Genomic DNA, 24,711 nt, shown 5'->3' with positions numbered 1-24,711 from the left:
ATTTCTAGTTTTGGTTAATTGTAATTTATTGTGCCTGACAAGTAACGGGGATGTCTGCAGGTATGAGGGATTGTACGTGTAAAAACAATCAAGATTTTAGTCAAGCCTTCACATCTCCTCTCCAGCCTACTTATGAATGAAGATGGCTTCCATGTTTTCATTAGTCCTAGTTGAGTATGATTTTAACATAAGCAACCTTGATAACCTATGACGAAGCTGGATCGTTTGATGAGATGGAGGAGAGGAGAGGAGAAGGAATGCAAGCCCAAAGCTTCTTACAGTAATTATACCTGGCAGATTCAAAATCTCTTCTTTCTTTACCTTAGCTTCTTCACTTCAGTCAGTCTGCTTAATTAACCAGTACTTTAGTCTGAGGGCAGGGCTTTTTTTTGTCATAGAACACCCAGAATGGAGTTCTGGCACCTTTTTGGGATGGAACCTTATAGGGTAGGCAAGGCGGGTTGTATGACGTGTGAGTTTTGGCACCTTTTTTTTTTTTTTTTACAAAAAAAGCACTGTCTGAGGGGTTTATTTTGACATGTCCTCAGAAAATAATAAGTAGCCCATCTTATGGATGAACCTGCAGTCTGTAAGGCTCAAGCGATTAGTATAATTTAGGTAGCCCTAGATCAGTGGTTCTCAACCTTTTTAATGCCGCGACCCCAACCAGTCGTAAGTCGAGGACTAAACCGGTCGTAAGTCGAGGACTAAACCGGTCGTAAGTCGAGGACTAAACTGGTCATAAGTCGAGGACTACCCAACCGGTCGTAAGTCGAGGACTTTCCCTGCCCGGGAGTGCCGCGCATGCGTGGTTCCACCCCCTGCGCTGGCCGAGGCGTAGCTGGCAAGCGGCAGAGATGGAGCAGGCCGACCACCAGCTGGCCCAGCCCAAGGGAGGTAAGGCACCCGCCAGAAAAGGGGGAAATAATGGCGGACAAAAAAAATGGCGGACAAAAGAAATGGCGGACAGCCTTGCTTGGCGACCCCCGTGAAATGGTCGATCGACCCCAAATGGGGTCCCGACCCACAGGTTGAGAACCACTGCCCTAGATTAAAGTTTGTAGGATGCTTCTTTCTAATACAGTTTCTTTTGCAGACAAAACTAATTTTTCTATACCGAAATTCTTTCTGCTTTTAAGTGATTACATATGGCATGAAAACATTTTATCTAGATAATGCCTTAACCACAATCTAAGCTGTAAATTTTAACTAATACATAAGATTTGGTTTGTTTTTTCCTAAAGGTTAAAAAGAGAAATCAATAATTCACATATTCAGGAAGTTGTAAAAGCAGTCAAGCAGGTAAGTGTCTTTCTGGATTCTTTCTGTAGCATCTAAAAGAACAACTATTAGGTCTGCCCTACTCACTTGTGCAAATGCTGTGCCCAGTGATTTACAAATGCTTCCTTCTTCCAAGGAAGACACTTGATTCTAATCCAGATGTAGGGACTCAAACGAATGGGGCTGCCTCAGCTTTACACAGACCCCTAGAAGAAGGAAAAAAACTTGCATTCTGACCTCATTTAGTAGATTGTATATATTTCACTTCTCTGTTTTGAAATATTTCCATAGCTACATTCCCACTGCAGTATTTTGTATGGTGCCTGGAATAGCTTCAGTGGCCTTAGTATCCATTTCATCTTTTGTCTGTGATTAGTGTGGGCATTAAAACACACTGAAGTTTTCAAATTTTAGACATTTATCCATCTGGGATCCTGGATGACGTATAACGGAGACAAGTGTAATTATTCATTATAAACAGAATAAACAAATTGGAAGTAGATTAAAGTCATAACATGAAGAAACAAAAAAAGAGTAAATAAGTATGTTTATTTTAATTAAACATATTTCCATCTGAACAATGTAACTAAATACTAAGGCCATTAAGGTCATGTAGAAATGTCATAAATAAATGAATAAATAAACTTTCATAGGGCAGAATTTTAATTCACTGATGTTATTTTCACAACATAATCTAATTCATAGAGTTATTTGAGATCCCTGAGTGAATAATTCCACAGAAGTAAGTACGTGAGGAAAGTCATTATGATTTTCAAATTGGAACAGAAGCAGTTGACCGTTTGCCCCTCCCCTTTGCTTAGTTGGGCAATCATAGAATGTTTCTCACCACCTTAAGACATTCCAAATGATCACCTGTGCATGAGTCAAACTGCTGTCAGGTCAGCTGTCTAGGGTGACTACTCATAATGTCCTACACAGGGAAGAATAAAATTGGAATCAAAGTGTCATGAAACTAAGAAAAAAGACACTGAAGCATTCCTCCTTATTGCCTATGACTCAGCGTCTAAATCTCAGAAGTTGTTGGTTTCAACATTGATGTATAGCAAAGCATTCTAGTACAGGTAGTCCTTGACTTACAACAGTTTTTAGTAACCATTCAAAGTTACAATGGCACTGAAAAAAGTGACTTATGACCATTTTTTACACTTATGACCATTCCAGCATCCCCATGGCCATGTGGTTTACATTTGGATGCTTGACAATTGATTCATATTTATGATGGTTACTGTTGTGTCCTGGGCCTGTTGAGGAAACTCAGCAGGCCCAGAAAAGGTTGCAAATGGTCCCGGGGATTGTAAAACCTGCCCGGGACCAGACTAAGCGGTGCCAGCCTTGCGCACATGCGCAAGGTGCGAAAACGCTGCCTTCCTATTGGTTAGCACTAGCTGGGTTCCTCACCCTATAAAAGGCCTGCGAGCCTTTTGCTCTTTGCTTGGAGTTGGAGAAGGAGAATAAAGAGCTATTGTTTACACAATGCGTCGTCAATTGCTTGCGAACCGCAAACACAACAGTTACAATGTCCCAGGACCTTCTGACAAGCAAAGTCAATGGCGAAGTCAGATTTACTTAACAACCATGTTGTTAACAACTGAAGTGGTGATTCACTTAACAAACTTGGCAAGAAAGGTCGTAAAATGGGGCAAAACTCACTTAACAAATTTCTCACTTATGAACATAAATTTTGGGCTCAATTGTGGTCAGAAGTTGAGGACTACCTGTAAAAAAAGCAGCTGTCATTTGCCTGATATTTATAAAAATCATACTTGGATATGGGACTATTAGAGGATGAGGAGGAACTGGGAGCTAAAATACCCTGCAGACTTCATCACTGGTATTGTTTTATCTACAGAATGATACTGCATTGACATTTATATAATTGCATGGGAGGTTATTCCTTCTAACATAAATGTTTCTCTTGCTTCAAGATGAATGAGAAACAGTCAAGGCATCAACAGGTCTTAGAAGCAAAGCAGTCAACCTGCCTTGGAAAAATCAAGGAAAAAGAAAGCCAGGTATTGCGTGACTAATTTACAAAAAATGTCCTTTCAGGATTAGTGGTATAGCAGAAGGTCCAAAGGCTTCACAAATTACTTCCCTTCAGAAGTACTGGAATTGCAACTTCTAGCACAGCTCAATTAGCATGGCCAAACCTGACATCTCAACACAAATGGAAGATTGGGGAAGGCTGAGGCAGCCTATTCCCTGCCCTCCAGTCCTCTACTTATTAAGCAGCATCTATGCCATAGAGCAATGATGGCGAACCTTTTAGAGACCGAGTGCCCAAACTGCAACCTAAAACCCACTTATGCATCGTCGGGTGCCGGGTGGGTGTGGCCATTGGGTAGGTGTGGCCCATTGGGTGGGCGTGGCTGCGGTGGTAACAGCAGACTGGGTGAGACTAAAAAGTTCAATCAATCAATTTCAATTTTGCAAGATCTTTTTTTTTCCCGCGAGAAGTTGAAATTGACTGATTGATTGAACCTTTTTTTTTGTACATGGCGGCGGAGGCCTAGAGCAAAAAGGTTTTATAAAACCCAGCTGAAGGCCTAGGACTGGGGCGACGGCGCGCATACCCACAGAGAGGGCTCTGAGATTGCATTCACCTATTTAAGATTCATCCATGAAATCCTATTTGTTCTGAGCCTCTAAGATAGCAAGAATAAACAAACTGCTTAGGCTTACTTGAATAGGATTTTTTTCTTCTTCTTTTAATCGGAAGGCAGTTTTGTTTGGGACTGGTGTACAGCGCATGAGGAAAAGAGGTTGAACCTTTCATTCCCTCCATGTTAGCAAGGTGGCGTTCCCTATCATAGGCCCCAGTGGGAATTATCTTCTCCCGACATCTATAATTACAGCAGAGGAATGGAAAAAGTAATTTACCACAGGGATCTTGTCCTTGGAGAAGAGTATTTTTTTTAAAGTTGGCATTGCTAAAAGACTCATAGCTGAATTTGTAAACATGCAGCAAACAGATTGCTCCATTGTGAACTTCTCCTGTCTCTTTCTGCAGCTCCAGCAGGAAGCATTTGCCGAGTATGAAAACAAGATGAAAACTATCAGCGCAGAAGTGCAAGATTTAGTGAAGAACTGCATGAAAGTCTGTTACCCTTTGGAAGCTGAAACAGCAAAGAGAGAGGCCCCTGGAGCTGCCGGTGAGGGAGATCAAGGGCCATGTGGGAACCTGGTGACCCCCGAGACTCTAAGATATGCAACTGAGGTGGTGAAGGAGGATGCCATCATGGATGAAGAATCCACTGATGCCCAGGACAGCAGATTGTAAGACTCAGTGGAAGTCTTATTTTAAAGTTCTTATATATTAAAAATAAATCTCACTTTGTTTCAGAGCTCCCTAGAACATAATGGAATATCTGTTACTGTTACCCAACATTTCTGAATAGTAGGACATTTTGATCTGGCAGACTTACATCAGAGGTTTTCACTCTATTTAGATTTACCACTGAAATCCAACACCAACAGATATTGCCTACTACTATCACAACGTAGAATGAGTTTTATTGGGTGGATTTGAACAACAGCCAGCTAGTTAAGCTTTTGAACTCTCCATCTGGACAAACTAATCTTGCTCTGAAGCAGTTTCAAGTCCAAGCCAGAAATAACTGGCTCAGTTGTTAAATGGAAAATGTTGAAGGGGAAGGGGAAATCAAAAGGACAAGGCATCGATTATGGAGTGGAAGACACCACATATAGAGATGCCCACACTGATGTTTTGGCAGTTATAACCTTTCCCTTCAGAAGATTTTCCTACAGTACTGATAACACTCAGCTTATTCTATTTATCAAATTCTCTACATAATAAAGAGGGATCACTTCCAAAGTTTCACACGTTTTAGCTGATTGCAGAAAACAGCTATGTAGTCAGTTCTTTATGGCATTCAACAGACAACTGAAGCACCTTAGTAGTCCTAGCACAATGGAGGTCAACCACAATGCAGAGGAAATGTGTACTGTTTCCACTTATCTAAATTAAGCTTGATTGAAAAAGAAGATGTCTTCCCTGATCGGAGAGGACTCTTTTCCAGGTTTGACTGTTTTCTTAAACCACCTTTGTTGTGGGATATTAGCTGACTCAATATCTTATAGGGCAGGGATCTTCAAACTTGGCACACTGGCTGAGGAATTCTGGGAGTTGAAGTCCACAAGTCATAAAAGGGCCAAGTTTGAAGACCCCTGTTATAGGGGGACAGACAGTCAGCAGAAATAGTTCTCTTAATCTGAACAAATACAGCCAATTAACCTAAGTTGCTCTTCTTTACCCCATCTATACACACAAATTGCCTCACAGGTATCCTTTATCATAAAGTCTTTGTGACAAAATGCAGCAGCTGAACATTGTTTGCCATCCAATCATGTAATCACCCAGATACAGTACATATTCTCTCTGGCATTCTTATAAACCAGTTGGGAGAGATGGGTTTTACCTTTACACAGAGCAGTTTTCATGAGGGACAGTCAGGAGCTTACAGGCTGAGCTGGTTGCAGGAGAAGAGGTGGCTGACAAGCCAGGTTAGACACAGCAATTTTTAGCTGCTGCCAGTTTGTTTATCCCTGAATAGATTCAAGACCAGTGACATATTCCAGGATGATCCAGAGAAGACTGCTGTTCTAGAGTGGTCCAATGGATCACTACAGATATTGTGACAAGATATTCATCAGTAGGCTGTCTTGGCTTTTTTTCTGGCTGCTCTTAATTGTATGTCCAGTTTAGGAGGGTGAGGGAAAAATCAAACACTGAGATTTATTAGTCCTATCTTGCTTCTTTCAAGCTATGTAAGCAGGCCAGTCAGCTGTCTTTTTCCTTTGCAGATCTGTGGCCAGCAAAGGAACTATCTCAGCATTGCTGTCCCAATTGTGAAACAAATTAAAAAAAAATAGTCAAATCTACCAATAGAAATATATTTTACAAACCTGGCCACTCTCCAGTCTATCAAAGGAATAATTTGCAATGTGCACCAATATGCAAGATTTCACTATCATTTGTCATCTTTCACAAAACCAGTAGGCATCTGGGGAACTGCAGCTGAAATTACTGTCTAATAATAGATGTTTTGAGAAGATTGTGTTTTTCCATAAGAAATATATGGCCATTTTTCAGTTTATGGAATGGCAAAAATAACCTTTAAATTTGTGGGTGGGAGGGGGAGAGAGTCTGTATGCACATAAGGGGCCATCCACGTTGCAAATATGAAACAAGTGTGCAGTTTTGCAAACAGTAATACAAGATGGTTTTCAGTTTAGGGATAATTTCTTGATTAAAATAATATATGCAAATTCATTCAAGATTAATTAGTGCAGCCATAAATCTAACTTAGGAACTATCAGTGCCACTAGATCCTGGCCTCTGTGCAAAAGGACACAGGGCGATGTGTCTGGAGCAATTCAAATATCTGCAGAGAAAAGGCCACACCCTTGCTTTAAAAAAAGGAAAAAATCCAACTCTTAAGACACTTTCTGACTTGATTTTTACGGATCTCAGGTGAATTTTCTGAGAGTTCAAGGTGTTTAGAAAGCCATCTTACAACTGCTTTGCTAAGGAATACTCAAATACCAGATATCATCAGTAAGATTTCTTCATTTATAACATTTAAGAAAATATTGTACCACGAGAGGCCCCTGCTTAGTTTATGCCTATCTACCATCACATACTTAGCAAAGGTATGGTACCAGCCTGTTGAGTTTTTCCAGAGAAGCAATTTGAATGGAAAAAGGAAAGAAAATTATGCTAGCTGAACAAATTTGGAAGACAGATGGTAGCTGAAAAGGGGACACTGGGGCTTTCTTGCAGATTCTTAATTCTAGCAAGTCACTGGCCTTTCATAAAGTGTGAAACTGTCCCACCACCAACGTACAGCACATGCATGTATTTTTTTTAGTGTTTTATTTTTTAAATGGGAAGAGGGCTTTTAAAAGTACAGTTTGGAGACTGAAAAGAAGAGAAATATCTGCTTGACATACTGGTAGAAAGTATAACCAGCCTCATAATTGGCCATATTTCTAATAAGCCGGTCCATTTGTCGACCACAAAAAAGCTCAAATCTTGACGGGCTAAAATGAATTGATTGCAATACAAATGTTTCTAGATTGCCCATTTCTTCTAAAGCATTGTTTCTATCATCAGCTCTAGAAATATAAGGGATTAGAACTGGAAGATTCAAAGGAAGGAACAGTTTCCATACAATGTGCTTGAGAAAGGAAGAATCCACTCAATTAGAAATAATTCTGTCCCCTCATGAGACTCAGAAATAATTGGTAAGATGTTTGGAAATCCCATAATGTTATAAAAAATTAATTTGTCAACAAAATATGCCCTTTTTACAAATATATGCTTTTATTCCCCCCCAAAAATTAAAGCCTTAACAAGAATATTGAAATATTGCATCAAAGTGTATGTATATGCATGTATGCACAACTGCTCAATTACCCTCTAATTGCATGTGTGTGTGTGTGTGTGTGTGTGTGTGTAGGTCTTTGGTTATTCGGGTTTTCTCCCACGTAAAATTGGAAGTGTCTTGGCGACATTTCGATGAAGTCCCATTCATCATCTTCAGGCTGGTGTTTTCAGCTTCGTGCTTCTAGGAGTATGTATGTATGTATGTATGTGTGTGTGTGTGTGTGTGTGTTTGCATGTATAGGTATGTATGTATTGACTTACGACCACAATGGAGCCCAACATTTCAATTGCTAAGTTGTTAAGTGAATTTTTGCCCCATTTTATGACCTTTCTTGCCACAGTTAAGTGAATCACTGCAATTGTTAAGTTAGTACAGGTAGTTGAGTTATAACCGTAATTGATCCCCAAATTTATGTTGCTAAGTGAAACATTTGTTAAGTGAGTTTTGCCCCTTTTTATGACATGGTTGTTAAAGTGAATCTGGCTTCCCCACTGACTTTGCTTGCCAAAAGGTGACAAAAGGAAATCACTACAACTGTCATAAATATGAGTCAGTTGCCAAGCTTCTGAATTTTGATCACGTGACCCTGGGGATGCTGCAATGGTCGTAAGGGTGAAAAATGGTCACAAGTCTCTCTTTTAAGAGCTGTTGTAACTTTGAATGGTGTCTAGATGAACTATTGTAAGTTGATCTCTCTCTCTCTCTCTCTCTCTCTCTCTCTCTCTCTCTCTCTGTGTGTGTGTGTGTGTGTGTGTGTGTGTGTGTGTGATGGAATACATTTTTTATTTAAAGCAGTTATTTGGGTTTTTTAGTACTATATTAACCACTGCCTCCTTTTCCTCCGCCTATTAAATACCTGGACAGGAATTTATACCAGGTTACAAGCCTCCTGGAGAAAGAAAAGCATTCCCTGCTTTATGTGTTATTGGCAAACTTTCTTTTCTCTCTATGTAATTCCTACCATTCATAATTTCAAATTCTATACAGGAGCAGTGGGGAACTAGGGTTCTTCAAATACTGCTGGGGTAAGAGGTTTAAACAGCCAGCCAAACTGTGGAGAATGCCAAGGCTGTCGTTCAGCAACATGTTTCCCATCCCTTCAGTAATAGGTAGTAGGTAGGAAAAGAATATTGCTTTCATGAGCCATAATTAGTACTCCGTTGGGTTTCAAATGCGTTGAAGCAAGATAGGAACTTATTTAATTTTTTATCATCTGGGGATTGTCAGATCACATGGAAAATCAAGAACAAGAGACTAACCTCATCCCGGGAGGATAACAATAACAACAACTAGAATAATCATCACAACATAGCAAATGGTGGGTGGGAGGGGTTACCACTCTATGGCTGAATTAATAAACTATATTAGAATTTATTACAAAGTACTGGTTAAAATCAAAAGTATAGGTGTCATATGCTCTTCAACACTCAGTAAAGAAAGCAAACTGAAGTGTGTATGTCAGTATGAAAGACTTGTGAAGGCTAGGTCATTAAGTTGTTGATGTGAATTGCAAAGACGCAGCTGGCGTCAGTCTGTTATTTTATCACCACACTTAGGCATTTCGTCAGACTTATTGCAATATTCACGATGAAAGAAATAATCATGCAAATAATCAGAGAAGGATACGCTATAAAGGCCACTGTTACCAATTTATATTTAGAACCATCTGAGTGCTACCTGAAGTTGTGAAGCTATTATTTAATGGTGGCCTATAAAATATAAATAATTCCTATTGTGAATAATTAGAGGTCTGTAAAAGAGCATAGACATTTATCCACAAAACATTCAGAGGATCCTTTACTTTTGCCATCCTTTCTCTATGGTGATTAGTAAAATCTCCCTTGAGTCTTGGGATTCCCATGCAGTTATCTCTAGATGACTCATGGACAAAATCAGGCAACAATTGTTGGCAACAGTAAAGAGGTAGTTTGCCACTGGCTTCTTCTGGGATATAATTCAACGTCTTAGTCTGTTCTATAGTCTCGAATTCTGTGCTGGTCTCTCAGCTAACTATTAATTAGGACTAATCCTGTTTAGTCTCCTCATGTAGACAAGATCAGCCGAGTACTAATAACGTGAAAGAGCTTTTCGATTTTTCTAAAAAGATGGTGTGATGATACTTGTTACAGTAATTACAAACAAGGCTAAAAGAACAGTATTCATCTCAAATTAATTAAGATACAAAGAACTGTTGGATTAGACCCAAGATAAGATGTGGGAGAATGTGACATTCAGTTCCCTATGAGCTTCTGGTTAACAAGCTACAGAACATAGATACAAGTTAGAAATATAAAAATTAATCTTCAAATGGATTTGTGCACAAACTATGCCAAGAACGGGCTGTGTAGAAACATACATGCATGCATACATACATTAAATAAATAAATATTCAAACAGTGCTTCTCTTCAGCTCGTTATCAAATTGGAGGGAGCTATCAAACAAGGTGCCACAAGGTTCATTCCAAGGCTCTGTATTTTACAACATTTTTATTAATGATTCAGATGATGAGATGGAAGAAAAACTTATACAATTTGAAGAAGATTCACAATTGAGAGGGAAACCTAATATTTTAGAAGACAGAAATGACATTCAAAGTTATCCTGCTAAGTCAACAAAGTGGTCTGAAAACACCAAATAAAATGTAGATGCAAATGCAAAAAACAATTGTTTAAGAAAATACACAAGTACAGGATGAGACCACACTTAAAATGTAGTCAATAGTACATGAAAAGTATCTTATAATTCTAGTTGTCACAGAATACACATCAGCAGTGTGATATGGCTTGAAAAAGACAAATGCAGTTTTAACTGCATCAATAGAAATATATTTTCTAAATCGTGAGAATCTTTATGGCAACCCCTGAGATATTGGAACACTGCTATCATGTCCCCCCTCCTCCTTCTCTTCGTTAAACTAGACATACCCAATTCCAGCAGTCGTTCCTTATATGTTTTAGTCTCCAGTCCCCTAATCATCTTTGTTGCTCTTCTCTGTACTCTTTCTAGTCTCAACATCTTTTTTACATTGTGGTGACCAAAACTGGATGCAGTATTCCAAGTGTGGCCTTACCAAGGCATTGTAAAGTGGTATTAACACTTCACGTGATCTTGATTCTATCCCTCTGTTAATGCAGCCTAGCACTGTGTTGGCTTTTTTGGCAGTTGCAGCACACTGCTGGCTCATATTTAAGTGACTGTCCACTAGGACGCCGAGATCCCTCTCACAGTTACTACTATTGAGCAAGGTACCACCTATTATACCTGTGCATTTGGTTTTTCTTGCCTAAATGTAGAACCTTACTTTTTTCACCATTGAATTTCATTTTGTTAGATAGTCCCCAATGCTCAAGTTTGTCAAGATCCTTCTGTATCTTAAGCCTGTCTTCTGGAGTGTTGGCTATTCCTGCCAGCTTGGTGTCGTCTGCAAATTTGATGAGTTTCCCATCTATCCCTTCATCCAAATCATTGATGAAGTTGTTGAAGAGTACTGGGCCCAGAACAGAGTCCTGGGGCACCCCACTGTTGTTGGCTAGTGTGCTGCTGGCTTTGTTCATATGACCATTGCCAACTTCTAGAAGACTTTCAGCACATCCTGAGTATATCTTGAAAAGATTGTCATTGATATAGATTTCTCACTTTCTACACCAGGGGACTCCAAACTTGGCAACTTTAAGACTTGTGGACCTCAACTCCCAAAATTCCCCAACCGGCCATGCCGGCTGGGGAATTCTGGGAGTTGAAGTCCACATCTTAAAGCTGCCAAGTTTGAAGACCCTGTTCTATACCATCCTGTATCTGGTTTCAGTACCTATGCAGAACAAAGCCCAAACTGATGGGAAATATGCAAGGTCCTGTCTGCATAGGAATTGACACTGGATATCCTGGCAGAGCAAAAGGAGATGCAATGCACCCACCAGGATGATCTCAAACCATGGAAACGGTGCTTGTTGCACTTACTGGTCCTGCTACCATCTGTCACTGTGAAAAGCAGAAATCAAAACACACTCTGGTTTCTGGGTTCTGAGGACTGCACATGAGTACTATATTTATATACAACTTATCCTCCAACACAACTATGCAACAAAAAGGCTGAATGCATAAATGCATAGCCATCAAGTGACAATCAGAGCTTGTATCAAATATCCCAGATAGCTTTTTCACATGACATTAAAAAAGCTTCCTCCAGGGCCTTGCCCTCCAGATATGCTAGATTTCAATGCTCAGCACTCCAGTGTAGCAAGATCATTGCAGAGAGAATTAAAGGGGGGGGGGAACCCCACTTTTGGTAGATCCCAGATCCCAAGTACATGTAGTCCTCGACTTACAATAGTTCAGTGGTTCTCAATCTGTGGGTCAGGACCCCATTTGGGGTCAATCGACCATTTCATGGGGGTCGCCAAGCAAGGCTGTCCGCCATTTTTTTTGTCCATTTTTTTCCCATTTTCCGGCGGGTATCCCTTGGGCTGGGCCAGCTGGTGGTCAGCCTGCTCCGTCTCTGCCGCTTGCCAGCTATGCCTCGGCCGGCGCAGGGGGCGGAACCACGCATGCGTGGTGCTCCCGTGCAGGGAAAATCCTCGACTTACGACCGGTTGGGTAGTCCTCGACTTACGACCGGTTTAATCCTCGACTTACGACCGGTTGGGGTCGCGGCATTAAAAAGGTTGAGAACCACTGCAATAGTTCATTCAGTGATCATTCAAAATTATAATGCCACTGAAAAAAAGTGACCTATGACCATTTTTCACACTTATTGACCATTGCAGCATCCCCATGGTCATGTTATTCACATTTGGATGCTTGACAACTGGTTCACATTTCATGACAGTTAGTGTCCCAAGGTCATGTGATCCCCTTTTGCGACCTCCTGACAAGCAAAGTCAATGGGGAAGCCAGATTCACTTAATAATCATGTTACTAACTTAACAACTGCAGTGATTCACTTAACAACTCTGGCAAGAAAAGTCATATAGTAGGGCAAACTCACTTAACAAATTCCTCACTTAGCAACATCAATTTTCAGCTCAGTTGTGGTCGTAAGTCGAGGACTACCTGTAATTAAATACAGTATATTTATACTGTACAGGCTAACAGACCAGAGCTGCAAAAATCCAAAAGAGTCATAAGAGGGAAGCAAGGAGAAAAGCATCTGCTGCCAGGCAGTGGTCCTGCCAATTTCTTTAGCCAGATTTGGTAGCCATATAGATACAACTGCCTTCTACTAACTAAGTCATGTTACCTATTCAATACTGTATAACTGAGCCCTGAAAAAGTCTGAGGAAACCATCCCACCATTCAAGAATGTCTATTTCTTCTTACTTAGACGGTCTCCTAATTACGCAGAGATCGTCCGGGACTCCGTTGCAAAAGAGGGGAGGGAATCCGTCAACCGTTGGGACTTGCATTCAGCTTCCCGCCCAACCCGACAGGCGACAGCAGGTGGGCGGGGAGCTCCTGCCGTCCGTGACTATCTCGGAGTTTGGACGACATCTCTCCCCAGCCCGCCAACCCGAGCGCTTAACGGATCTGTCTTTCTCGGAGCGGAAAGGCGGCGATCGTCATGGAGACTTGAGGGGAGGTTATAAAGCCGATCTGGAGAGCCGCCGCCTCGAGTCACCAGCAGGCACCGAACCAGGGGGGATCGGGAGCAGCGGGAGGCCATGCTGAAACCGCGGGACCTGGGCCCGGGGGCGTCCACGCAGACTTTCCTGGAGGCCATGAGGGCAGGCCGCATGCATCTGGCGCGCTTTGTCCTGGATGCCGTCGACGGGACTATTGTGGATTGCCGGTCAGACCGGGGCCGTTCGCCGCTCATGTACGCCGTGCTGCTGAAGGACCCGGCGTGGCGACTGGCCTTCGCGCGCCTGCTGCTGGAGCATCGCGCCGCTGTCAACCTGAGCGACGACGCCGGGCGCAGCGCCCTCAGTTTGGCCTGCGAGCGCGGCTATTTGGAGGTCACCAAGCTGCTGGTTCAGTGGGGCGCCGACCCAGACACGGTGGACGGGCGCGGCTGGAGCCCCCTCATGTACGCCTCCTCGGAAGGGCGGGCGGCGGTGGTCGAGTGGCTCCTGCGCGCCTTCCGCCGCTTCGGGCAGCTCCGCCTCGAGCGCGCCGACCGCGCCGGCCACACCGCGCTCCAGCTGGCCGCCAGCGGGGGCCACCACCAGTGCGTGCGCGCCCTGCGCTCCGCCGGCGCTTTGCTCCTCATCTTCCCGGAGCCGCCGCCGCAGGCCGGAGACGCCGACGGGGCCGCGTCAGCCGCTTCTCCCCCGCTTCAGGCGGTCAGAGAGCGACGGCTCCCACTAGACGAGCAGGAGCAGAGATTCCAAGGAGAGGAAGATGGAGGAGGAGCAGAAGAAGAAGAAGAAGAAGAAGCGGATGGCCCAGAAGCGAAAAAGGAGCCTTCGGCGACGAGGGGCCGCCCGCTGCTTCGCAGGTCCACGGCGCCTGACTGTCAGAGTCTCCTCAGCCACTGATCGTGGGGGCGGGCGGGCGGCTGGAAGTGACCCGCTTTTCCTGGAGAGCCGCAGCTCATCTCAGCCGCCTGTCGTGTCCTCGCTTCGTCCCGCAGACGGCGCCGTTAGGAAGGGCATCCGACCCAGCTTTGCTTGACACATTTCTGGGGTTACCCACTCCGTTAATCGCGCTGTTCCTTCAGCTCGTTAGCATTTACATTTTCTGCATCGCTCGCGGGTGGACTGGGAAAGTGGTGCTGGATGTGGCTTCTCGGGAAGGTTTTTCTTTAATTAGGGAATTAGAAGTTTATTTTTCTTTGCTTATGAAATGCAACGTACATATGTTCAGTTCCTTCACCTCTGTGGTTTCATGTCTTTTCCTATCAAAGCTATGCAATCGTTGGTTTATTAATCCTGCCCCCCCCCCCAAAAAAGCTCATCTTTTTCTCTGAAATAAAAGGACTCAAAGCGCTTAGCGTCGAAATCTGCTCTCATGAGGGTTTTCTGATGAAGAAAATTATTTTATTTTCGTGTTCATCAATCACTTTTCAGCCAAAGAGCAAGAAAGTTTGAAAGAGCATTAATATGTGTCCATAGCGGTTTCTAGGGTGATAGTGAGGATTGTGTTTATTTATGTTACAATTTAAGTTATAAGTCCTAATAGGAACTTGGAATCATATACTATAAAGTTAAAAGTACAGACTTTTAGGTACCAAAGGCACTAAATACACAGCCTCTAACAAGAAGCAGAAGAAGTATAGAAACAACAAAAACAATATGATAACATTTGAGAAGGGTATTAAAGTTAAGACTTAATTTTAGCAAAAGCTTATATGGTCAATTTTATCTTGTTAGCCATCATTATACTAATGGAAATGCTATTTTAAATGCACATATAAACCTGCCTTGAAAAGTTCATGTAGAAGTTATTACTTTCTAAACTAGACTATTTTGCCTGCTTCTTTTCACTGGTATTTTTCCCCACATAACTTAGCGTTACAAGACTATTTCTGGTGTGCAGCTGATCTCTCTAAAAGAGTCTTTTTACTTGCAGGACTGGCTGCTGGGAATTGGAGGTCTTTCAATATTTTATGCGACATCTTTGGGAAGTGAGGGGGATTAAAAGCAATTGTGAGCTAAAAATGAGATTGAGACACTGGAAGTTGGAGGGTGGGATGAGAGCTTTCCCTTTCCTCCTGCCACTATTTACCTGACGTGAGTTCCCACTGTGGCACTTGGGTGCAGTATGGTGTTCATGTACAGCTAGCTCCCTTGGTACTTGCCTGGCTCTGTCTCTCACCTAACTACATCGAAGAAAAGGGGAGGAGAGTTGATATGTAGCAAAGCAAAAACAGTCAGCATATTTATTATTTCCAAAAATGCCTCTGGAACCCAAATGAATCTCAAACTCTGAGGAAAGGAGAAAGATAGATGATTGGTGCCATCAAGTTGATGTTGACTCTCATCAACAACATAGAGAGACCTTCAGGATGATCTGTCTCCAGGCTGCCTCCACAAGTTTTCCAGTGATGTACCCATTGCATCTTGTCCCTCTACCATGCTCTCTCTCTATCCTCTTCTTTCCTTTCACCTTTCCAGGGTTTGTGGATTTCTCAAGGGAACTGGGTCTTTGCATAATGTGTCCAAAGTATGATAATTTCAGCCTGATTTTATTTATTTGTTTGTTTATATCCCACCTTTATTATGTTTGCAAATAACTCCAGGCAACGAACATATTCAACGCATCTTCCTCTTCCCATTTCCTCCCAACAACAACCCTGTGAGGTAGGTTGGGCTGAGAGAGAGTGACTGGCCCAAAGTTACCCAGCGGGCTTTCATGGCTAAACCAGGACTAGAACTCACGCCCTCCCAGTTTCTAACCGGCTGCCTTAGCCACTAGACTAAACTGGTCCTCAAGTGATAAGTCTTGATTTCTTCAATATAAAATGATAGGGGTTGCAGTTTGAAAGTTTGCTCGTCTGTGGAAAAAAAGGAATGAAAACAGAGGTATGAGGAGAATCTTCTGCAGGAAGGGGCAGAGGAGTAGTGATAAAGCTCTATTTTGTATCTCGCTAAATCCTCTCTTTTTTGTAATAAGGCTGGTCCGCTCAGCCAGTCATTAACAACAGTATGCCTACCACATAACATAACGACCCCTGATTTAACCACCTTTTAATCAGCCATCCTTCTAATTTAGTTGGAACCTGGAGTGGCAGGAAGACAATATTTGTATTACTGTAGGTCCTTTTCCCCTTTCCATGATTGATGGTAGATTCAGTGGAATGATTTCATTCAGGCCTAGAGTATTGGAAAGAATGTTAACTGATCACACACACTCCCAGGACTGCACTTCAAAACTTAATTGTCTATTAAGTGGACTGCTTTAATCAAAGAAACATGCTGCGTCTCCTAACCCTAGGTTTCCTCTGAGACGTCTTCATTTACTCTGAAGGATACAGATGCACACATTCCCATGGACTAAAAGTATCTATTTTTTTTATAATATTTCTACTTGGGAGATGAAGCTGCACTGATGGGGATTGTGTAGCTCTGCAACTGATCAAACCAGGCTCCATCAGCTAACATTGGCTGATTGACTGATTATGTGGCATGAAATTAATATTGACCCTTAGCCACCAGATAGATTTTCTGCAGGATGATCTGCCTGGTCCTTCAGGCAGCACTGAGACTTTGAGATGGATGGTATCATTCTAGATCTTTAAAATTATTGCTATGAAGATGCATTATGCAGTAATAATGCAATTTCAAATCCCTGCTGTCCACTTGTCTCAATTATTACAGAGCTCCCCGTCTCTGAAAAGTATTTTGCTTTTTTCATTGACATTCTAAGACAGTGAGTTTTCTTCTTTTTTCCCCCCTTTCAGTTCTTGGGGCAATGGACTATTTGGCTTTCAAAATGTTCTCCAAAATCCATTGAAACCTAGCTCTCCTAATTATGAATTGAATTGAATACTGTTATTTGGCCACTTTATTTGGGGTCTAATCACACCAATACTTTATTTGGTGTGGTTAGACACACAAGAAATTTGGTGCTTCCAGTAGTATGCCTCTGTAGTGGAGGCATTGTCTTCTATAGATGTGTCCCACAGACTATCTTCCCCAACACTTTTTCATCCTAGGGGAAAATAGAGCCAATCTGTTGACTTTCTGAAGATGGTATCCAGTTTTCATTGCTTATGCTGGGGAGATTCAGTCTTGAGATTGTTGATTCATGGCCCATTGGATTCCTCAGATTTTTCCTCTAAGGATAGAGAGAGGATTCAAATCTTGGAAGGCAGGAAATAGGGCCAAGTTGTTTCTTCTGACAGCCTCCATGGCTAATGCTATCTTGGAAACCTTCATTTTGAAATCCCCCCCAAAGAGGACATGCTGCCCTGATTGGTCTGAACATGCCCCCTCACTAGAAAATGGACTTATAGCACATGTTTAGATGGGCTAAATCTTTTTTTTCTTCAATTTCAAGCAAGAAGTGGGAAAGAAAGGGCTTTTTTTAACATAAGCAGGGCAAGGAAGGAGGAAAATGCAAATGTCTACACATTCATTATTGACCTACCTTGCTGTAGGTAGGAATATTGAGATATTCCATCCTTAAGCACTCCAAACAAGATCCAAAATTGTAATGTGAGGGAACAATATAAGACTCCCTAAAAGGAAAAAGAGTCTGTGGAAAGGGACCCAATTTATCTTTTCAGGTAACTAGCAGAGAAAGTGATCAGCCCACAGAAAAGGAAACACTACCAGTGCAGCTGCTTTTAAAGTTGTTGACTGAAGGCTTTTTGCTGCTCTGGAAGCAATGGGGCTGGACAACATTACTTTGGACATAGGACTGTTTAGAAATCAGTGTTTCTCAACCTTGACAATTTTAAGGCATGTGGACTTCAACTCCCAGAATTCCACAGCCAGCATTGCTGGCTGTGGAATTCTGGGAGTTGAAGTCCACATGCCTTAAAATTGTCAAGGTTGAGAAACACTGGTTTAGATGCTACGTAGTGCTATTTGTTGTGACCACCATTTTATTGGGCAGTGCTTTATGCATTTTAATTATGCATGTGTCCATAGAGTTTCTAGGTAACTGAAACATTTTAATTTAAACAGAGATTGTATTGTTTTCATAGCAGGCTCTAATTAAAAGACGAAGAAATCATAGGAGATTGTAGCAGCATGAAATATTCCAGGACTTAGTCCTCCTGTCTTTTAGACTCTCATTTGAAGTGGACAATCTTGTGAAACTTATAATTGAAGTTACTACTTGGAATACAACAGAATACAAATTCGCTCTCCTCAACGCTCATAAATTTATTTACTCATTTATTTGAAAAAAAAAATCTTAGGTACTATAAACCTGGATGGCATACAGAACAATAAAAATATAAAAACCACAACAGAAACTCCTGGCATCCCCAAAACAACATAGCTTACCCATCTATATACAAGTGTACAGAACTCCGGCCTCACCTTTTCCAAAAGCTTGCAGGAAAAAAGCCAGCTCTTCAAGGACTTCCAGAAGACTAGGAGGAAAGGGCTGGATCTCAGGGAGAAGGGGGCTCTGCAGAGTAGGGACCTCTATGGAGAAAACCTACTTCCTAGATTCATCCACAAGATGAATCATGGCTTGAACATCCCTGAGGTTAATAATCCAAAGTCTTAGCTGGAGCAACATTATTAGATGTCAGAGTCTGAATCTGAATCCTGGCTCATGACACACCGGATGGAGGTAGGTGAAAGGAAAGGTTTTGTTTTGGGTGCTGGAGAGTTTTGTGAAGGACAAGTTGTGTGTCTGCTCAGGTAGAGGCAGAAAATGGGCTAGAGAAGCACCAGAGCCTGAGCAGAGCCTGTTTGTCTAGATAATTTATTTGGAAGTGGGTGGCTCTCAGTGCCTTGGGGATAGGGAGAGCTGAGGGGAAGGGAAGCTAGATAGGAAGCAAGAGGTGATGATAAAGGAGGGAATTGCAGTGGTGAGTATTGCCATGGCAATGCATTGCAATGGCTTGGGAAGGTATGGTGGGAGACAGGTGGGTGCTCTCAGGAAAGGAGGCCCTAGGGTTTAATGCCAGTACTGCATTTTGGCTCCCTGTGTTTGGCCCCAGAACCTGGTTTCCAGAGCGTTGCTAGCTTTAGTCTCAATCCAATTGTGGATGGAAGAGCCATCTGGCAGGTATCACTGAGACCTGGTAGGGCAATGAAGGAGAGAGGGATTCTGTCTCTGAAATATGTCTTCCTAGGTTTTGAGTATGGTATCAGCTGTGACTCCAGGACAGAGTGACAGTTGTTACTGGTGAGTATCTGGTGGCCTTCAGGGACCCTGCCCCAGACATCAGAGGAGGCGAGACACTGTTTGTGAGACTGGGGATTACTGCTTACTTACCTTCCTCTCTGTAGGGTGGCTGCATCCCTAACTGTGCTCCTGGACTCTGTGTCTGAGCTAGCTTATGGTTCTGGGGGATTTCAGCCTGCTGCTTTGGGGTCTGGGATCGGAGCAACAGAGTTCATGGCGCCCATGGCAGCCTTGCACCTGCTTCAACTTATTCACGATCTGCTTCACATGAGAGGCCACATATTGGATTTGGTGTTTGCCTCGGGGCACTTGCTTCACGATCGGGCTTGGTGGTGGTGGTGGTATTAACGTTAAGTTCCCTACCATGAACAAAAAGTGCTTAGGAGCTGCCCCTCATCACAGGGAGATGGGACCTATGACATTGACCTGCCCCAGATGCCTGATGGGCCCAGTGTGGTTTTAGAGCAGTGGTTCTCAACCTTTTTAATGCCGCGACCCCAACCGATCATAAGTCGAGGACTAAACCGGTCGTAAGTCGAGGACTACCCAACCGGTCGTAAGTCGAGGACTTTCCCTGCCCGGGAGCGCCGCACATGCGTGGTTCCACCCCCCTGCGCCGGTCAAGGCGTAGCTGGCAAGCGGCAGAGACGGAGCAGGCCGACCACCAGCTGGCCCAGCCCAAGGGAGGTAAGGCACCCGCTGGAAAAGGGGAAAAAAATGGCGGACAAAAAAATGGCGGACAGCCTTGCTTGGCGACCCCCGTGAAATGGTCGATCGACCCCAAATGGGGTCCCGACCTACAGGTTGAGAACCACTGTTTTAGAGAGAACCTGAGTATTTTCCTGAAACTCTTGTGTACACTTGGCTGATGCCCTTGTCGCTGCTTGGAATAAGCAGGCAACAAGGGGATTAGCCTGTGGGTTCTCTGTGCATATGGAAATGATACGTAGATGCCATGGTTTCCCAAGCAGCTTCTCAAGATGAAGCAACACAAGAGTCTCCTAGAGTGCTGCTGGAGGAAGACAAGGAGTGAACCTGATTGAGACAGTTGAGCCTGAATTCAGACTTACTTTGTGACAATAAGGGTGGCAAAGTGTTCTTACTTCTCCACCCTTATTGCATCTGTAGGTAGCCATACAGCAGCCTTGTTTCGGTGACCAGGTCCCATCTGAGTAAGGAGGACCTGGCAAGCTCCTGCAGGGTCATAGTGAGGAATATTCTCAACATCTGCCCGACTTTGTCAGGGTTGGGCTCTGGCTGGGCAGATCCTTTGAAATGACTTGAGTCCTGTAATCTGGGATGAGTTTGCCAGTTGATCTCAAGGAAGTGGACAGGTTCCTTGTGGATGTGAGGTCATCTATGACATGAGCTGCAATGAGTCTCAGTGTCCTTATGGGTGCAATTCAAGAAGCTGATTATCATTGTAATTATCATGGCACAGGATGTGCTTATTTGTGGGACTATCTCTCAAGAATATCTGCCTCTCCAATATATTGGATAGGGTAGGCATGCTCTAGTACAGTGATGGCGAACCTTTTAGAGACCGAGTGCCCAAACTGCAACCCAAAACCCACTGATGTATCATCGGGTGCTGGGTGGGTGTGGCCCATTGGGTGGGCGTGGCTGCGGTGGTAACAGCAGACTGGGTGGGACTAAAAAGTTCAATCAATCAATTCCAACTTTGCAAGATCTTTTTTTTTCCAGCGAGAAGTTGAAATTGACTGATTGATTGAACCTTTTTTTTTTGTACACAGCAGCAGAGGCCTAAAGTGAAAAGGTTTTATAAAACCCAGCTGAAGGCCTAGGACTGGGGCTACGGTGCACGTGCCCACAGAGAGGGCTCTGAGTGCCACCTCTGGCACCCGTGCCATAGGTTCGCCACCATTGCTCTAGTATCCTTCTTTGAAATTCTACCACCTAGTGGGATCTTGGAAATTGCCTTTTTCATGGCTGCCCCTACTTATGGTTTACCTTCCCTCACCAGTGATTCAGGACACACACACCCTTTAGCCCAGGGGTAGTCAACCTTGGTTCTTTTATGACTCGTAGTCAATTCCCAGAATTCCTGAGCCAGCTTAGCTGGCTCAGGAATTCTGGGAGTTGAAGTCCACGAGTCATAAAAGAGCCAAGGTTGACTACCACTGCTTTAGCCTTTTGAAAGGCCATCAGAACCTGGCTTTTTACAAAGGTGCTGGGATAGGATAGAAAGAATGGAATGAAGATAATTGAGGCTTGCTGTGGGGCATATTAAAGGAGCAGATTAAGGCCAGGGTTTTTGTTCTTGTTTGTTTTACTGTTTTATTATTGTATGGTTTTGCTTTATAATTACTGGTTTTACTGCTGTTGTGAGCCGCCCAGAGTTGTTTAAAATGAGCAATAGCAATAGCATTTAGATTTATATACCGTTTCATAGAGCTTTTATAGTCTTCTCTAAGCAGTTTACAGAGTCAGCATATTGCCCCCTACATGCTGGGTCCTCATTTTACCCACCTCGGAAGGATGGAAGGCTGAGTCAACCTTGAGATGGTGAGAATCAAACTGCCGAACAGCAGGCAGCCAGCAGCCGGCAGAAGTAGCCTGCAGTACTGCACTCTAACCACTGCGCCATCACGGCTCAAATAAATAAACAAACAAACAAATAAATAAGATAAACAACATCAGTAATGACTCTGTGTACTCTGTGGATAGACTATGTTTAAAAGATGTTAATAAAGGAATTATGGACTTGGAACACATTTTATCTGACAAGAGAAAGTATCAAATGTGGAACTACCAATGACAGGTTAAGATAATGATTTCAAAAAAGATGCTTTACCAGCTATATAAAAGAAACTGGATGAAAGTTTAAAAATTAAAAGGGAAATACAAATGATAAACCAGTAGAATGGCTTGGAAAATATTCCTTATTGGATCTACAAAAGAAGCTAGTTAAAATCTTGATCAAATTTGTGCAATGGGATAAAGAACTGAAATCAAATCCTATGAAAATATTGAATTAAAGATTCAGACTGTTAGAAAGAAAAGAAATATAAAATTGATTTATTTAATCAAAACTAAAACAAGCCTTATTCTTTTTTCTGCAATGTGCTGACAACTGTTTGACTTTTTGCTGATACCAGGATTGGAAACTTGATGTTTTATGGATTTGCTTATAGATAAGGAATGGGATATGGAATGGAGAATGTCTGTTTAACCTTATAGGGGATAAAGAGTTATTAAATTTGTTTATATTTATTGTGATGCAGATTGGAAATCACTTCTTTATATATTTCCCTTTTTTGTTATTATATTCTCATTTTTCTTTTCTCTTTTCTTGCACTTTATATTCTTTCATTCCATTCTCTTCTCTTCCTCTAGGTTTAGTTTGCATTAGTTTTTACTATTGTAATTAAAATTCTTAATATTTAAAAAACTTAAAAAAAAACTAGTGGACTACATATGAACCTTATTGCCCAAATAACTATTGACATTGTAGTCTTGGACCCTACTGAATAAACTTTTGAATTATTTGCTGAACTTTGTTGGCTCTTGCTTAAACTTCAGAGCTATAGGACTGCTATTCTTCACTGGAAGTCTAACCACAAAATAACAACTGCATGTTTAAACTATATCAAAACTGCAAGATATTTATGAATAATCAAAAATCTTTTAATTTAGAACAAAAGTAAACAACTTACACACACAAAGGAAATATTTGTTTAAGATAATTAGGTTTTTTTTTAAAAAAAGGAACTTGCTTTGCACAGATCCTGAAACATACAGAAATATTTTACAGCAAAAAATGTGTCTAGTATTTCAAGTTTATATTTTTACACAAATCTACACTTGAGTCAGATGGGTAATCTATCATGTGAGGGCAAACTCTGAGGCAGTAGAAATAAAATTTAACCCCCTTCAAACTCCCACCTAATTTTTTTGAAACAATCCTCACAGTCCACAAATTACAAAACATCTGTTTCACAAGACTGAACTCCAATATATTGTAATTAACACTCCATACAGTAATGCACATAATACCACTTAAGTGTCAAATGACCTTGTTCTTACACTGGTAAAATTCCCCATACAAAATTGCTGCATTGACATTAGAAAAGAATACTAAAAATGATCAGTCCACATCCAGGATGAGCATACATTTAAAAATCTGTTCCATGCTTTCCCCTGCTTAAAAAACATGGGAGGTAGAGGGTAAACATTCTCACCTGCAAAACAGACATTTTCAGGGGAATTAACAGGATTGCTTCCAAAACTTTATTCACCTTGCTACAGAATTCAAAACTGGTATAAAATACAACCCAATAGTTGCCTCAATCAGTAACCACTGAGGAGTCCGGTGTATTTAGAGGGGTCCAGGATGAGTCCAGTGTACTTAGAGCAAACGTGCTTCCTTATTTAGATAACCCCTGTGCTGCCTTCTATTTCAGACACTGCTAGAGAAGGCACTATGTTTATATGCTTCAGAATTTCAAGAATAAGATTCCAGGGGAAGTGTCTGCCTTACAGCGCTGCTCCCCAAAGATATTGTGTTAAGGTGGTGAAATGACAGACCATTCTAAACATTTGCAAAGCTGTAGGCTCAATATTAGTCATTCTTGGAAAAGGAAAGAAAAGTGCTGGAGGAATGATTTAAAAATAAATAAGGGACAAGGTCATTTTATAGCAAGTTTAAGACAGACATGATGCCATTTAGAGTTAAGTGAATGAGAATGCCTATCCTTTAGTTACCACGAAAGAACAAAGATCAGACTTCGTTCTTTCAGAAAGTTCTAGTTCAGTCACTATCTAATGCCTCTGGAGGTTGCAGATACATATGACCCAAGTTGACAGAACCATCTTACGTATGTTTCTAGAAATAAGAATCCAGACATTTTACAATATTCATAATATAGTAAGAATTTGTAGGAATCCAGATTTTGATTGTCTTCAGCCACAAAATGAAAGGTAAACATTAAAAAGCAGCTAAAAGATGGTGAAAATTTCCTCTCACATTCACATCTTGGGAAAGAACCCTGTCCAATTTGAAGCAGTGTGCACAGGGCAATGCTGCCCTTCATCCTTTCCTAATCAAGTAAGAATTTCTAGGAAAAAGGTTGCACTTCAATGCTAGATTCAGGTTCAGAATCAGCAGGTAGAGGTGCGTTTCCTGTATCGCTGAATAAGGGGCACGAGGCATTCTGGAAGTCCAGTCTGAAGCAAAAAAGGGTGATCCAGGAGTTCTTGTGCTGTTGCTCGCTCTAAAGGATCTCGTGT

At 42.1% G+C, this 24,711-nt stretch overlaps 2 protein-coding genes across 2 annotated transcripts in view; both read left to right on the top strand.

Moving 5' to 3' along the window:
• LOC107290817 (1-phosphatidylinositol 4,5-bisphosphate phosphodiesterase beta-2) overlaps positions 1 to 4,613 on the top strand; it is a 42,210-nt gene extending 37,597 nt beyond the window's left edge. Inside the window, exons 18-20 of the mRNA XM_015819743.1 lie at positions 1,245 to 1,302; positions 3,228 to 3,314; positions 4,313 to 4,613. Coding sequence (XP_015675229.1) covers positions 1,245 to 1,302; positions 3,228 to 3,314; positions 4,313 to 4,582 — 415 coding nt within the window. The 3' untranslated portion in view covers positions 4,583 to 4,613. The remainder of the gene's footprint in view (positions 1 to 1,244; positions 1,303 to 3,227; positions 3,315 to 4,312) is intronic.
• Positions 4,614 to 13,370: 8,757 nt separating this feature from the next.
• ANKRD63 (ankyrin repeat domain 63) lies at positions 13,371 to 14,186 on the top strand. Its single transcript, XM_015819741.1, has one exon. It carries the CDS (start codon positions 13,371 to 13,373, stop codon positions 14,184 to 14,186), a length of 816 nt encoding a protein of 271 aa, XP_015675227.1.
• The last annotated feature ends 10,525 nt before the right edge of the window (positions 14,187 to 24,711 follow it).

This window comes from Protobothrops mucrosquamatus, unplaced genomic scaffold, assembly GCF_001527695.2.
Source record: "Protobothrops mucrosquamatus isolate PMUCROS unplaced genomic scaffold, P.Mucros_1.0 scaffold972, whole genome shotgun sequence".
NCBI classification, from domain to species: Eukaryota; Metazoa; Chordata; class Lepidosauria; order Squamata; family Viperidae; genus Protobothrops; species Protobothrops mucrosquamatus.
Note: the sequence above shows the minus strand (reverse complement) of the source record. Positions and strands in the feature narration are given on the sequence as shown.